We start from the raw sequence: 15,776 nt of genomic DNA, 5'->3' as shown, positions 1-15,776 counted from the left end.
AGAAGAAATCCCAGTGGTAAACTTACGATCTCCCATCCACTCGTCAAGATCCCTCTTGAAGAGGGTCAGTGAGGGGCTCTGCCTAACATGGATTGGGATTTTGTTCCAGAGTGAGGGGAGCCTCTGGGATATGAATCTTTCCCTCCATCATGTCCTATTTATTTCTGTGCTGAGGTTCAAGTCCCTGGAGCGTGTAGCTCTAAGGGATTTGGATTTCCTGAGGTGAAGCATGTTCATTAACTCTGGGTTGGACATGGCTTTATACATCAGACACAGATCGCCTCTGAGTAGGCGGTACGCAACTGAGTAGAGCTGGAGTTTCTTTAGCCGAACTGCATAGGGCATCTGTCTGAGCCCCTTGATCCTCTTGGTGAGATACTTTTGGGGTCTTTCCAGTTGCTGAAGGTGTCTGGTAAGGTGCATCCCAAACAGGGCATTGTACTCAATTATGGGCCTGATAAGTGATGAGTAGAGGGGCACAATGACCTCTCTTGATCTAGATGTGAACCCTTTCGTGATAAGGTGGGCTATATAGAAGGTCTTTCTAACCACTTTGGCAACGTGATTGTCAAAGGAGAGATTGCTATGTACTTGGGTCCCCAAGTCCCTAATTACTTCTTCCGTAATTAATGGATTACCACCTATGTGGTAATTTGTGGGCACTTTGTTTTCCCCAAAGGGGATGACTATGCACTTTTTGGCATTTAGCTTTAGGCCATGGTTCTGGCTCCAGCTATCCGTCTCTGTGAGACCCTTTTGGAGGATGCTTGTGTCAGCCGAAGAGTCGATTACAGCACCCAGTTTGCAGTCATCTGCGAACTTGGTCAGCCATAGTCCACCCGTGTTAGCCTGTACCTTGAAGAAATATATACCGAACAAGAGGTCCCAGGACTGAGCCTTGTGGACACCACTTGTAACTGGTTTAGAGTCTGACATGGCACCTGCTATTCTGACCATGTTGGTTCTATCCCTGAGCCAGTTTGCAGCCCATCTTGTGACATAGGGGATATTTAAGCTGGTGAGCTTATTTATGATGCCCGAGTGGGGTATTGTGTCGAAGGCTTTTGCGAGGTCCAGGTAGGCTGTGCGGACTACCTTCCCTTCATCTATGGCTTTGGTAACTGTTTCAAATAAGTCAACCAGGATCAAGAGGCAAGATCTGCCCTTAACAAAGCCGAATTGGGTAGGATCCAGTGTCTGGAGGTTCCCAATGTCTTTGTTTATGATTTCCATAGTGATACACTCCATAGCTTTGCAGACCAGGCTAGTCAGGCTTATAGGGCGATAGTTTCCGCGGTCTGTTGTGGCACTACCTGTGTGGAGTGGGACCACTGTTGCTGTACGCCATTCCTTGGGTACATATCCTGTAGTAAGGCTGAGATGAAACAGTGACTTTATATGGGGGTTTAGTTCTTCTTGGAGCTCATGTAAGACACAGCCCGGGACATCGTCTGGTCCAATTGATGCTGTGTTTTTTGCTTTGGAGAGGGCAGCTCTCACCTGTGCATCTGTGATCTCAGGAAGGCTACACTCTGTTGGGATAGACATTTGCACTTTTGGGAGGGACTGGAGGAGAAGTTTGCACTGAACCTTTCTGCCAGGCTGTTGGTAATGTCTGTGGGTTCAGTGTATTTTTTGTCATTTTGCACTAACTCAGAGCATATCTGGGAGTTGCCTCCCAGGTTTCTGACGTAACTAAAAAAGGCCTTGTGATTATCTTTAGTGTCTTGTGCAATTTTTCTTTCGAAGCTGGCCTTAGATGATTTTATGAGGGATTGTAGTTTCTTGCTAGTACTGATCAGTGGTGCCTTCCCTTTTTGGGATTTTGTTTTGTCATGTAGTAGCTTTCTCCTTCTGTTGTATAGCTTATTTATGGCCGGGGTCCACCAGACAGGTCTCCTGCCTTTGGAGGAGTGAGTCTTGGTTTTATTTGGGATAGCATGCTCCATGAATTCCTGTAGGTGTCCATAGAATGCTTTTGTAAAGGATTCTGCATTTTGGGCTCTATTTTCCACTGGCCCGGGGGCTTTGAAGGATTCCACCTCAGTTTTGAGAAGTGTGAAGTTTTCTTTTGAGAAGTTCTTCACCATGGTTTCCTTGGCTAGGGGTGGGGACAGAATATCGATGTCCGGTGAGATTTGTTTATGGTCTGATCTTACCAATGAGGGGTATACCTCTGGTGTGGAACATAGAGACCCCATGTTGGTGATGACCAGATCCAAAATGTTTTTCCCTCTTGTGGGAGTGGTGACCAGTTGTTCCATAGCATTTGAGTTTATAAATTCTAGGAACCGTTGGGCGAGGGTGTTAAGGCTTGAGTAGTTTTCCCAATCAATGTTTGGGTAGTTGAAGTCACCCGGTATAATAGTGTTTGGAGAGACCTTCATATTCTCCAGTGTTCTCAGGAAAGCCGCATTAGGTTCCTGTGTTTGGGAGGGTGGTCTGTAGCAGGCTACAAACTGAAAGGCAGTTTTGCACACTGTTAGTTGCACATGGATGGTCTCTGATGCTTCGTGCAGTGCCAGTAACCTGGAGGTGTGGGTATCTTTGATAAATATAGGTACTCCCACTCCTTTTGTGGTTCGGTCCGAGTTTTGGGGCCGGAAAGCATGGTATGAAGTATAACCTGTTAGTGCTGGAGTGCTCTCGGGAGCCTTGAACCAGGTTTCTGTTACTGCACAGATATCGATATTCTCCATACTGAGACTCGAGTGCGTGCATCTTGAGGTTTAGACTTCTGGCGTTGAGCAGCATTACCCTTAGTTTCTTGTTCCTTGTGTTGTATGTGGGGGTGGGTTTGACTTTTGAGCCTTGCCTAAGAAAGGCACTATGGGGGAAGGCAAGAGCCTTTGCCAGTATTCGAAAACCCAGGGGTGACCGGTGCAAGCCGTCCCTAGCGAAGCAATGTGGCTTGTCGAGCATGTCATCCCAGGCTGACAGACACTGGATCCCCTTTGAATGACACCAATACTTTAGCCAATTGTTAAAATTGATCATTTTGTCTTTATACTGTGGCATCATTCTTGGTGAGGGTAAGATGCTACTCAAGGTCAGGGTCATACCGGCCTGGGCTACATGATCAGAGCGCTCCTGTACTTCTTTTTTCATGTAGTCCAGAGAGGTACGTCTTGGGTCATTCACACCAGCATGAACAATGACGGAGTCATATTTGTATTTGCTTTGGAGTGACCTGAGTGCTTGTTATGTGGCGGATCCTGGCACCCGACTGGCAGCTTACATTGACCTTCACTTTATTCAGCCTGGTGAGCAGGACGCCAATGTGTCTGACAATAGAGTCACCTATTACAAGAGTATCAGGTGTGTTATTCAGCCTTAAGGGCTTTGGCTGCTTGGCACACTGACTTTGTGGGCTATGTGTTGTGCGTGTTTTGTTTTGAGGTAGCGTTTGCTTGGATGTCTGCTTTGGAGGTCTCTGTTGCTTAGGTAGATTTTTATTTAGAGCCTCTGAGTATGTTTTTGTGTATTTATGTGTTTGGTTTGCTGATGTGGTGGGACTATGTGATACTGGAATTGTGTTTTGTGAGGTTACCTTCTCCTCCTGACTGGTTACACCAGTTTTGAGATGAGAGAGCTCAGCCTCCAGTTTGGCTAAATAGTTGCATCTCTCACATATATTTGAACCTGTTTGGAGGAGGAGAGGGTTGTCTGTGTACATGAGACAGTTGAAACATTGCCTCAAAATTCCCAGATTCACCAGCTGGACTGGAGAGTAAACCATTGACTGACCTTTGGACATGCTACAGTAATATAGGGAAACTGAATTTAAGACGGACCAATAGAGGACAGGGTAATCGTAGAGAGTATGAGTAGGTAGTGCTTATGGTTTAATAGTGCTAACTTGTAGGATTACTTAATTGGACCAGTGAAGGGCCTTAGAATGAGAATATGGTGTTTAAATTGAGAGATAGAGCAGTTCTAAGGGAAAAAGTGAAGAGCAGACTTTGTGGAGCCAGGAATAGTTTAAACCCAGTTAGGTGTCGCTGCCCGCTGTTGCTCTATGCACAAAAATGCGCAAAACCGCGCAAAAGAGGGTTTTAAGAGAGGAAGATGAAGGAGTTTGGAATTGACCCAAAATGGCCAATAAAACTACAGTTTCAAGTCAGTAACCACTCCCACAGGGGCAGGCAGGCTGCTCAATGTTTTTCACTGCCACTGATCAACAGAGAGACTTCCCTTTAGCCCAAGCAAAAAATGGCCTCCAAGAAACTTACAAACAGTTCAAGAACAGCAAGCCTGTAACTGAACTTTTTAAAATCTCAGAAAAGTGGGAAAAAGCAAGATTTTTTTTTGTTTTTTTCAGAGATAGCAGAGGTTCACAAGTATCAACAAGTTATAACAGTGCACTAAATGACCCCACACAAGAGTGCTAGGCCAAAGACAGATAAAATGCAAGTTTTGAGAAAAAAAACGATTTTAAAAATAAGTGCAAACAGGAATTTCAGTAAACACCTCTAGGTTGTGCTCTAAATACAGTTACTAATGCAGAAATCAAGTTTAACAAGCCAGAAAATGCTCAAAATAGGCGGCTATGCAGAAAAACTTAGCAAATAAACAGGAAAAATACTTAAAATCTCAAAAGTGGCTCTTTTCTTCTCTCAGCGTTTTCTCCTCGTGGTGGGTGCTTCACCAACAGCCAACAAGCCTGAAAAGATGCCAAAACCACGAGGCAACCAGGTTTTAAGAGAGGAAGATGGAGTTTGGAATTGACCCAAAATGGCCAACAAAACTACAGTTTCAAGTTAGTAACCACTCCCATAGGGGCAGGCAGGCTGCTCAATGTTTTTCACTGCCACTGATCAACAGAGAGACTTCCCTTTAGCCCAAACAAAAAATGGCCTCCAAGAAACTTACAAACAGTTCAAGAACAGCAAGCCTGTAACTGAACTTTTTTAAATCTCAGAAAAGTGGGGGGGAAGCAAGATTTTTTTTTGTTTTTTTCAGAGATAGCAGAGGTTCACAAGTATCAACAAGTTATAACAGTGCAGTAAATGACCCCACACAAGAGTGCTAGGCCAAAGGCACTCTTAAATCAGATAAAAATATATATGTAGAAAATGCATATAAAAATACATGTAGAAATACATATAAAAAACACATAAAAAGTGTGTATAAAAATATATAAAAGTGTGTAAAAAGCCTAAAAGAACTGTAAAGCATGCTTGCATGCCCTATTTGAAACTTAACCCTAGTTCCAGATCACAGCAGATTGCTTCGTACTACTTTCTTCCTAAGTTTCCTGTTCTTCAGAATAGGTTTAAGGGATATATAATCATTCAGCCCCAGTGATTTATGTGCAGACAGTGTCAAAATCCATCTAAGTTCTTTCTGTTCAGTTCTATTACTTAAATCCCCACCTCTCATATTTTCTACTAAATTGTCTATAATGGAGAAATTAAAATAATGGTTCTCCCCCTGCTGCAACATATGCTTGGCTATTGCACTATGTTCCTGCCCTCTCCTAAAACAGTAGAAGTGATCCCGTATCCGTTTCATCTGTTGGTTTTCCCAGCATAGAATGCATTACATCGTACACAGTGGGCTAAATATATCACATCCTTAGTTTGACAGTCCCCCATGGCACAAACTTTATATGATTTCCGTGTTATGGGGTGTACAAATAATCTGTTGGTTTCAGTGTACTGACAGAATGCACACTTGTTGCATCTTACTGTCCCATAGTTCACCAGAGGTGGATGTTCCATCCTTTCTTTATAGCAGAGCATTCCTCTGAGTGATTTACTGTTTTTATATGTAAACTTCGGCCTATCACCTACTATCTTACTGACCTGATCATCTTTACCTAGAATATGCCAATTCCTATACAGTATATTCTTAATCAGATGTGTATCTGTCGAATGTGTCATGGTATAGCTCAAAATGTGTGTGCCACCTATGCTTTTCTCAGAGGTCAGATTATCTCTAGCTGGACTGGAGAAGTATGGGCTCCCTATATTGTCTCTCTGACTTTTGGCGGTTTGACAAGCCTCCTCTAGCTCTTTTTTGGGGTAACCTCTCACTGCAAACTCATCCCTCAAAGTTGCCAAACTGGTCTCAAAATCCTGGTTCCTGGCATGTAACCTGGACATGCGCACAGCCTGATTCTTAACAACATTCTTAAAGATGTGAGGTGGATGCATACTTGTATGGTGAACATAACTGTTACGGTAACATTCCTTCCTATGCAGGCTAGTGTCTGTCTTTCCAGTTGTTGTTTCCCGTATTACTTTAATATCCAAGAAGTCAACGCTAGTCCTAGAACTATTAACAGTAAAGTTCAAAAATTCTGTACTATTATGCAGACGTTCAATAAACTCATATAACCTTTCTTCAGTATCACCCCATAGAAGAAATAAATCATCCACAAAATGCCTGAAAAATAATATATTCCTACTGAAATCATTATTCATCATGAGGCATTGTTCCCACTGTGCCATTACTATGTTTGCATAACTGTTAGCTGTTGGGGTCCCCATGGCCACCCCTGATGTTTTCAAAAAATGTCTTGTTTCAAATGTGAAAACATTAAATTCTAAAATGAATTCAAGTAGGAAACAAATTAAATCAATCTTTTCTACAGCTATTGTGGCATCTTTCATCAAGAACTCCCTTACATAGCATATTCCTAGGGTGCCTAGAGAGGAGGTGTGGTATTGTATGAGGAAGTCAGGAGTGTCAGAGAAGTATGTAAAAGTGGTACAGGATATGTATGAGGGTAGTGTGACAGCGGTAAGGTCTGCGGTGGGAGTGTTGGATGCATTTAAGGTGGAGGTGGGGTTACATCAAGGATCAGCTCTGAGCCCTTTCTTATTTGCAATGGTGATGGACAGGTTGACAGACGAGCTCGGACAGGAGTCCCCATGGACTATGATGTGTGCAGATGACATTGTGATCTGTAGTGAGAGTAGGGAACAGGTGGAGGAGACCCTGGAGAGATAGAGATATACTCTAGAGAGAAGAGGAATGAAGGTCAGCAGGACTAAGGGACTAAGACAGAATATATGTGTGTGAATGAGAGGGAGGATAGAGGAATAGTGAGGATGCAAGGAGTAGAAGTGGCGAAGGTGGATGAGTTTAAATACTTGGGGTCAATAGTTCAGAGTATCGGTGAGTGTGGAAGAGAGGTGAAGAGAGTACAGGCAGGATGGAGAGGGTGTAGAAGAGTGTCACGAGTGATTTGTGACAGACGAGTACCTGCAAGAGTGAAAGGGAAGGTCTACAAGAGGGTAGTGAGACCAGCTATGTTATATGGGTTGGAGACAGTGGCATTGACAAAAAGGCAGGGGTTTGAGCTGGATGTGGCAGAGGTAAAGATGTTAAGATTTGCACTGGGTGTGATGAGGGTGGACAGGATTAGGAATAAGTATATTAGAGGGTCAGCCCAGGTTGGAAGGTTTGGAGACAAAGCCAGAGAGGCAAGATTACGTTGGTTTAGACGTGTTGAGAAGGGATGTGGAGTATATTGGGGAAAAAGATGCTAAGAATGAAGCTACCAGGTAACAGGAAAAGAGGAAGGCCTAAGATAAGGTTTATGGATGTGGTGAGAGAGGACATGCACGTGGTTGGTGTGACAGAGCAAGATGCAGAGGACAGGAAGAAATGGAAACAGGTGATCCGCTGTGGCGGCCCCTAGCGGGAACAGCCAAAAGAAGAAGATGATTGGGAATGCTGGTGAAAAGGGATACTACATCCAAGGTAACCAAAAGTTCTTTCCCAGCTGCCTTGTAGCTGCTTAGAAAGGCAATGCTCAGAATCTCTCAATATTGAACAATGTTTAGAAATCATAGGTCTCAATTGCTTTTCCAGGTAAACAGATGCTGGCTCTGTAATCCATCCAGATCCTGAAACGATGGGTCTGAATGGTGGTCTCAGTTTATTCTTATGGACCTTGGGAAGTCCATTAAAACTGGGAATAACAGGTATGTCAATAATAAAATATTTATACAAACATTCAGGTATAGCATGCTCTAAATAGCAATTCTCAATTTGCCGTTTATAGTTCTCAATTATTGATTTTACCTCTTTTACTTGGTGGTGCTGCGGTAGCGTTGTCTCCTCATAGCAAGACGTCCGTTCGATTCTCAGCTAAAGCGTCTTCTGTGTGGAGGCATACGTGAATGGGGCGTGCCTTCGTTGAAGGTTGTGCGTCAGGGCTGGTAATCCGGTACATAAAAATCCACTACCAATCATTAGCGGACCGGAGTTCCGCTGTGGCAACCCCTAACCGGGAAAAGCCGAAAGACACAAACAAACTTGAAGTAATTTATATGTATTCTCACAATCCAACATATTATTCAATGATTCTGAATAAAACAATTTGTCCATCACTATCAGGTGCCCTTTGTCAGCAGGCTTAATAATTATATCCCCATCATTACCAAGCCTAGTCAATGCTTGTCTCTCATTTAACGTCATGTTGTAAAACCTCTTATCTCTGCAGTCGGATCTAAGAGCAGTATATAAGTCATTGTCACATGCTTTAATAAACACTTCAACACTCGGTGGTAGATTGAGTGTAAAAATACTTGTCTTTTTAAAAAGATCAACAACTGCATTTTCAGTACTTACATCATATATCATTTTCAGGGAAATGTTACGTGCAAGCAATCTCAGTTCAATCAACGCACTTGGTAAATCCGCTTGCATGGAGGGTATGAAGCTTAAACCCTTGTTTAACACTTTCACCTCATCTTCATCTAGTTGCCGCATGGAAATATTGCAAACTAGGTCGTTTGCCACATTTTTTTTCAGTGTCTGTACCTGTCCTTCCCCTTATAACATGGCTAATCAGGTCAATCAGGTACCTTAGAAACTAGAAGGTGGTTAATTTTAGTTGATTGGGATGTCAAAACCTCAGTTGTCTATCTCTTAAATTATTGCACTCACCTAAAAGGTATCTGTTGAGATTAAGAAAAAAAATGATAGATGTTCATCCTTAGGTCACTGTTGCAGTAGCACAAAACCATAAGGGACTTATCCTGATAATGCTCTGATGTCTGGCCAGTAAACAAAAGCTTTTAGGCACCGTCTTTATTCATTCCATTTCTGAAACACAAGGATGTACTGGTATAAAAGAGGAAGTATTGTATGGATGCCATATTCCAGAACTTTTTTTGCTGCTGAAAAGTTCAGTCAACTGTCTGATGTACACTATGACTTTAGACTGAGGTCAGCTCGTATCCGTTAATATTTTTAGTAGGTAGTTACATTTTTTGTTTGTAATGATTCCAGATAGTTTGTCATACAGTTGGGTTGGGGGTTGAGTCCACTATGAAACAGAGTATGTCAAACTGCACAGTGCAGAAATGTCACTCCTTATGAAATTAAGAATGAGGACATCTTTCTGGGCCAAGCTAGGGTACTTTTCCCTCTGCTGGAATGGAACAGATTAATTGCTCTCTAAAAGGAAGTTGTAATTGCAGGAGCACCTTTTTAAATACTAAGTTGGTATTTGCTGAGGTTATCCATTGTATCACTGTTTTGCCGATGGTGTTTCTTTTATTTTTAGGCAGCACATCAAGAACGTTTGGTGTCTGTAGTGTGTTGTCATTTCTACAGAATTCTTATGAGCACAGTGCCTCTTGGGGCACCAACATGTCAGAGAAACCAAGATCACGAAGAAGAAATGTGGCGTCTGCTTTGTCTTCAGGAGGTAAGCAGTGCTTCTTAGCTGAAGGTCGTGTGTTACATGTTTGGAAGCAGTTTATTAAGTTATATCATTGGATGCTATTTATGTGACTCTATCACTGAAAGAGAATTACATTTGTGCAATTTTTTTTACACTGAATGAAATACCATTTGATTAGATTTTTTGCTGCTGTACCTCAAGGTAATTAGAGATGCAGTTTACCTTCAGAGATATGACGGATGTTATGGTTGTCATCGCGGTTTTGGTGTATGTGAGTTACGGCTAAGGTTGTGGTGTTGGTTTCCATTAGATTTATGGATTGGGTGAGTGCTGTGCCCAAACAAAGGTGTTGGGAAGGGTCGCTCCTCAAAAGAAATAGTGTTGATAATTGTGTGTTGCTGTCCTTTGTGTATTTTTGACCAATTTGTGTTAAAGGAAACTGGTTTCCAGACTTTTTGATTTTCAGCTGTTGCACCTGAGGTTGTGCCATTTTAATTGTTTGTTTTTGTTTGGATATGGCAGATCCTTGAAAGAGTGCAAAGAAGACTGTGGCTCCTCAAAACTCATAAAGTTTGGCTCTGTTGTGGTGGTTGGAGGGCATTGGTTGGTAGTGGGTGTGGGGGTAATGCTGAGATTTTGTTTTCACAAAATAACTTTAGAAAGAAGGAATGATGTTCTTCGTGTTTCACTGTTGCAGTCATCACACACGGGTCCTGCAGGTAGCCCTCAGTTGGCCCAAATACAAGAATCTTGAGATTTCTGCGTCGGATGCTGTCACCTCCTCCATGACATCAGTTCGTCAGGAGTATAAAACATTCAGCTGACGCCATTACATCAGCTTTTCTTGCCGTGCGGGATCCAGAAGCAGTTCGCAGGTGCCGGTCGGCCGCTACCTGAAATTTTTGTTTTTCGAGTTTCAAGCCTGAAGTCGTCTAAAGCTAAGTACCTCGTTGGGGATCCTTTTTTCTTGCTCTAACTGATGTCAGAAAAAGTTAACGATTGTCTTGCCTGTGGAAAGCAAATACCTCATAGAGATTTTCATTCTTACTGCGTCACCTGTTTAGTCCCAGAACACGATGTTCCTTGCTGTCGGTTTTGTGCCTTGTTCGACACCTGAACTATTTGTTGTCAGGCTATTTATGTCGCTAAATTCTTTCTCGTTCTCCATATTCAGAAATGGCTTTGATAAGCCATCCGACTACCAATCTTCTGAAAAACGTAAGGATAAAGATAAGAGACAGACCACATAGGTCCAAAACTGCCAACGACGCTTCCTTTAAGCTAGTCGCCAGTCCACCGGTACTCAGTGAGGCACTTTCCCAGCCCCTGATACCTGCTTCTACAGATTCGCAGGCCTCTACTGAGACCCATTCAGAGTCCGGTATTCCGTGAGATGCTTCTTTGACTATGGAACTTGCAGATGTCTCTGTCTTGGATGGGTCCTGAGCCACTGTGCAGGCACCAGCTTCTGAGGGTGTATTCAGACCTACTGATGTTCGTATTAAACCAACTACTTTGTTTCTTACTAAAACTACTGAATTTCTCAGGCCCAGGGTTCGCACTACGTCTAGAAAACTGACGACCAAAGCGCATTCTCAAGCTCCCATGCCACAGAAACAAAAGCTGAGAATGGTTGAAGACCTCATTACTTTAATTAGGGGAAGCCAGCCTTCCCCCTCTAAAAGACAAGGAATTGATTTTCCTTCTGATTCTTCAGACCATGAGTCCGATGACTCTGGTCCCTCTGATTACCAGGACATACCCTTATCTACGTATGAGGATTCAGATGAAGAAGATTCTATTCCGTCTACCTGCCCCCCAGAGGACTTTTCTTTCGGTGAAACTTTGCATACCCTAAGAGAGCATTTCCGCTGGGAATGCCAGTACTACCCACAGTCCAAGAAGAGACTCAGGGAATTCTTAGACTTGCCTCAGCACAGGCCTCTAGCTATACCACTTGTCCTGGATATTGTAGATGATGTCTTCATGGAATCCAGTCTTACCCCTGATACTTTACCAGCTCCTAGAAAGCCTGATAGGTACTATAGAGTACCTGACTCTAACAAATTTCTGTTTAAGAATCCCACTGCAGATCCAGAAACCATTTCTAAGGGACCTAAAGGTACTAAGGCTACTACAGCCAAAACCCTACCCCTTCGGACAGGGATTCTAGGGCTTTAGACAGATGGGGGGTAAGAAGGTATATACCTCTGTATGTCTTAAACATTGTATCCCAGGGATACATATTCTACTTCCACTCAGTGCCAACCCCAAGTGGATTGCTTGACCTTCCTCCAAACCAGTGGGCAGAGGCCAAAAAGCAAGTACTTTCCTTTTCAGTATCAGGGCTATTCAACCTGTTCCCTCAGAGCAAATAGGACAGGGTTTCTATTCCAGACTGTTCCTGGTGCCCAGAAAAGCGAACTCCTGACGTCCTATGTTGGATCTGTCAGTTCTCAACACCTTCCTGGTGGTACCAAAATTCAGAATGCTTACACTCCAGCAGCTGCTTCATATGCTAGCCAAGGACTCCTGGCTGGTCACCCTAGACTTAAAAGAAGCTTATCTGCACATCCATGTAAGGGAATCTTGCAGGAAATATCTACGTTTGAGGGCAAGCTCTATGCACTATCAGTTCTCTGCACTTCCCTTTGGCTTATCTACTGCACCCAGGGTATTCACAAAGTGCCTGGCTCCAGCCATTGCATACTGCAGGCTGAGAAATATCCAAATCTACCCATACTTGGACAATTGCCTGATTCAGCTGTACAGCCAGGAATTGCTACTTCAGCACCTGACGTTTGTAAACAGACTCCTAACTTCTCTGGAGTATAACATCAACGAAAAGAAGTCACAGCTGGTACCCAGCCAAAAGATTGTATTCCTGGGAGCAAGCTTTATCACAACTTCCCAGATGGCATTCCTCACTCCAGAAAAGCGGTTTATTTGACAAATTACTTCAAACTACTGGCTACCCAAACCCAGCTATCTGCAAGAAAAATACTGCAAGCCCTAGGGTTCATGGCCTCATGCATTCTCCTAATTCCATATGCAAGACTGCATATGAGGAAACTTCAATGGTACTTAGAGTCTTTGGTGTCAACACTCTCAGGGCTTGGAAACAGTGATTCCTATCATTTCTTGCCTAAGGACAGAGTTCCTTTGGTGGGCAGGGGCTTGCAAACACAACAAGGGACTCCCTTTCACTCAACCCCTGCCTAAACCCTGACAGCAGACACATCACACTATGCATGGGGGGCTCACATGGCAGGCAGATGCATTCAGGGAAAATGGAGCCCAGGACAAATGCACCTGCATATTATGTTAGCTGTACAGAATGCACTGACAGCCTTTAAATACCTTATCCTTCCAGGACAACTCTTGATAAAGACAGACAACATCACAGTTATGTGGTACATAAACAAGCAGGGGGAACTCATTCCTAACCACTCTGCAGGTTAGCCATGGCTCTGTGGAACACAGCCTTGAGCAACCAAGTGCACTTGCAAGCTCGATTCCTGCCAGGCAAACAAAATTCACTGGGAGACGACTTAAGCAGAAATCTTATGGACCCACACGAATGGAAACTGGAACCCAACTTATTCAAACTTCTAATCCACAGGTGGGGGACACCAGAGTTGGACCTCTTTGCTTTCCCCCCAAAACCATCAATTGAGCAAACGTTGCACCAGAACTCCCCACAGCCAAGCATGGAAAGTGGATGCCCTATCCTTCACTTGGGAAAACCTCTCAATCTATGCCTTTCCCCATCTGCCCCTCCTCTCAAAAGTACTACACAAGATCAAACAAGATAGGCTACGGATCTTTATTGTACCAGACTGGCCACGCCAGCACTGGTACCCACTCCTACGCAGCCTGACAGCAGTGCCACCCTGGAACCTACATCAGACCCCCTCTCTGCTGTCCCAGCAGGAGGGACAGATTTTGCATCCTCCACTGCAAACCCTGAACCTGGCAGCCTGGCTTACTCCCTGAATAGAGCCACAGCAATCTTCAGCAAACAGGTGCTGGATGTTGACCTTGAGGGCAGGAGGCCTTGTACTAGGAAATACCATACAGAAAAGTGGAAAAGATGCTGTTCTTGGAGCCAGCCTCAAGGAAAGGACACAGACGTGCCCTCCTTACCTCAAATCCTAGATTATCTAGCTGAGCTTCTCCACAAAGGCCTATCCTCATCCATTAAGATTCATGCCTCTGTCATCTCAGCTCATTACAATACTGAGCCACCCCTCTTCTCTCACCCTCTGGTCAAACAGATCCTGAGAGGAGCTAACAATTTAAGACCCCCAAGAAGAGCTCCCACTCCTGCCTGGGACCTTAACTTTGTACTAGAGAAGCTCGCGCTTCCCCCTTTTGTGCCTGCAGCTTCAGCAGAGTTACAATTCCTCTCTTGGAAAACAGCCTTACTTCTAGCCATCACTTCAACAAGAAGAGTTTCTGATTTACAGGCCCTTATGGCTGTGGAACCCTTCATTATCTTCCATGTCGACAGGGTTTCCCTCAAGACTAACCCATCATTTATGCCCAAGGTGGTATAAACAAGATGAAGGGATAAAGATAGAGATGTTTAGGAAGACTTGTAGGAAGAATGCATTGTTACATCGCACAAGCATGCACCCTCCACACATCTATAGAAATATAGTTAAAGGTCGGCCCTGAGGGCCTCCAAACTCACCAGTGAAGATTCTTTGTTTCAGCTCAGGTTAGACAGTTTAGAGAATGAATTTAAGGAGAGAGGATACCGTAGCTATGAAACTGATGATATTCACGATGAGATTGTGACCAGAAGGGACACCACAGTTAAACCATACATTAAGAGGAATAGAGAGAGATTATGCACAGAGACTAATGGAACCAGCGGCACTGGCAACACCAATAGGAAAGTGATACCCTACACAAACAATAATAGAACCTGTGTTCTGAGACTGTCTTACAGATTATCTGCAAATATACAGAGCTGATTATATATTTTTTTGGTTATAGAGTTTAATTGTTGCTTAGATCTGTGTTGAAACTGTTGTCTCACTGTTCTGAGAGACTGATCAGCAAATATACAGAGCTGAGAATATTTTTTTGGTTTTAAAGTTTGTACTGTTAGTTTTTGCTTAGATCTCTGTTGAAACTGTTTTGTCTCACCCACCCTCCTATTTTTGGTTTGTAGTTTAAATTTGGTGGCTTTTGCAGTGCCCGCCCCACTGTAGATTTGATCTGGGACACTCCCCCAGTCCCATCTCTGTATCACATTCTACCTAATAAACTCTTTCTGCACTTGCTTTTAGTCCTTTTTAATTTAATTGCATTTTGTAAACTGTGTTTGGTCTAATATTGCTGCATACTACTGTTTTTGCTACTTTTCTGTAAAAAAAAAAGAAAAACTGTAAGCCTGTTTCCAACTTTCTGTAACTATTGTTCCAGAAACAGATTTGCTGTATCCAGGACTGTTTGTAAGCTTCTGAGCCCCCCAAACCTTTCTGTGTTGGAGAGAAGCCTTCTAGCTTATCAGTGGGAGTGGTAAGCACTAGGTAACCTGTCTACCACATGAGTGGTTCTGGCCCAGAAATTGTAGTTATTGTTCGTTTGGGCAATCTTCCATCTGTCTCAACTTTCTGATTTGAAAGCCTGCATTTGCACTTGTTTCTGTCCTGTAACTTGTCTAGTGCAGATACAGATTCTTAGTTTTAGCACTTAAACTTGCTTATTCATGCTCAGCACTTGTTCAGAACTTGTAAGCACTAAATAAGCTACTAATTACTATAGCACTCTATCTTCCTAATTACCTAGAGGAAAACAGTTTTTGTACTCGCTTTCCTCACTTATCTAGAGGAAAATAGTTTTTTATTCAGGCATGTCCAAGGGTCAGCTCCCAGTGTTCTCTCCTGTCTATCTGATGAATCTGGGCATCTTGAGGCAATGTAGAAATTGCCTCATGTACACTGACAACCCTCTCCTCCTACCACCCAACACTACAACCTGTGAGAGATGCACTTATCTAGCCAAACTGGAAGTAAAGCTCTCTCCAACCAAGGCTGAGCTTGACAGTCATGAGGAGAAGGTAAACATTGCACCACACCACACTCATCACATAGTCTCACTAAATGTACACCACCAA

General features: G+C 43.3%; 1 protein-coding gene across 1 annotated transcript in view; it reads left to right on the top strand.

Annotated features, from left to right (window-relative positions):
• The window catches only part of ZNF414 (zinc finger protein 414), a 1,162,011-nt gene that overhangs the window by 206,164 nt on the left and 940,071 nt on the right, over positions 1-15,776 (top strand). The window contains exon 2 of the mRNA XM_044090610.1: positions 9,527-9,670. Coding sequence (XP_043946545.1) covers positions 9,613-9,670 — 58 coding nt within the window. The 5' untranslated portion in view covers positions 9,527-9,612. The remainder of the gene's footprint in view (positions 1-9,526; positions 9,671-15,776) is intronic.

The sequence above is a fragment of the Protopterus annectens genome, chromosome 13.part0 (assembly GCF_019279795.1).
Source record: "Protopterus annectens isolate FY-2018-M chromosome 13.part0, PAN1.0, whole genome shotgun sequence".
Taxonomy (NCBI): domain Eukaryota; kingdom Metazoa; phylum Chordata; order Ceratodontiformes; family Protopteridae; genus Protopterus; species Protopterus annectens.
This window is presented reverse-complemented; position numbering and strand designations above follow the sequence as displayed.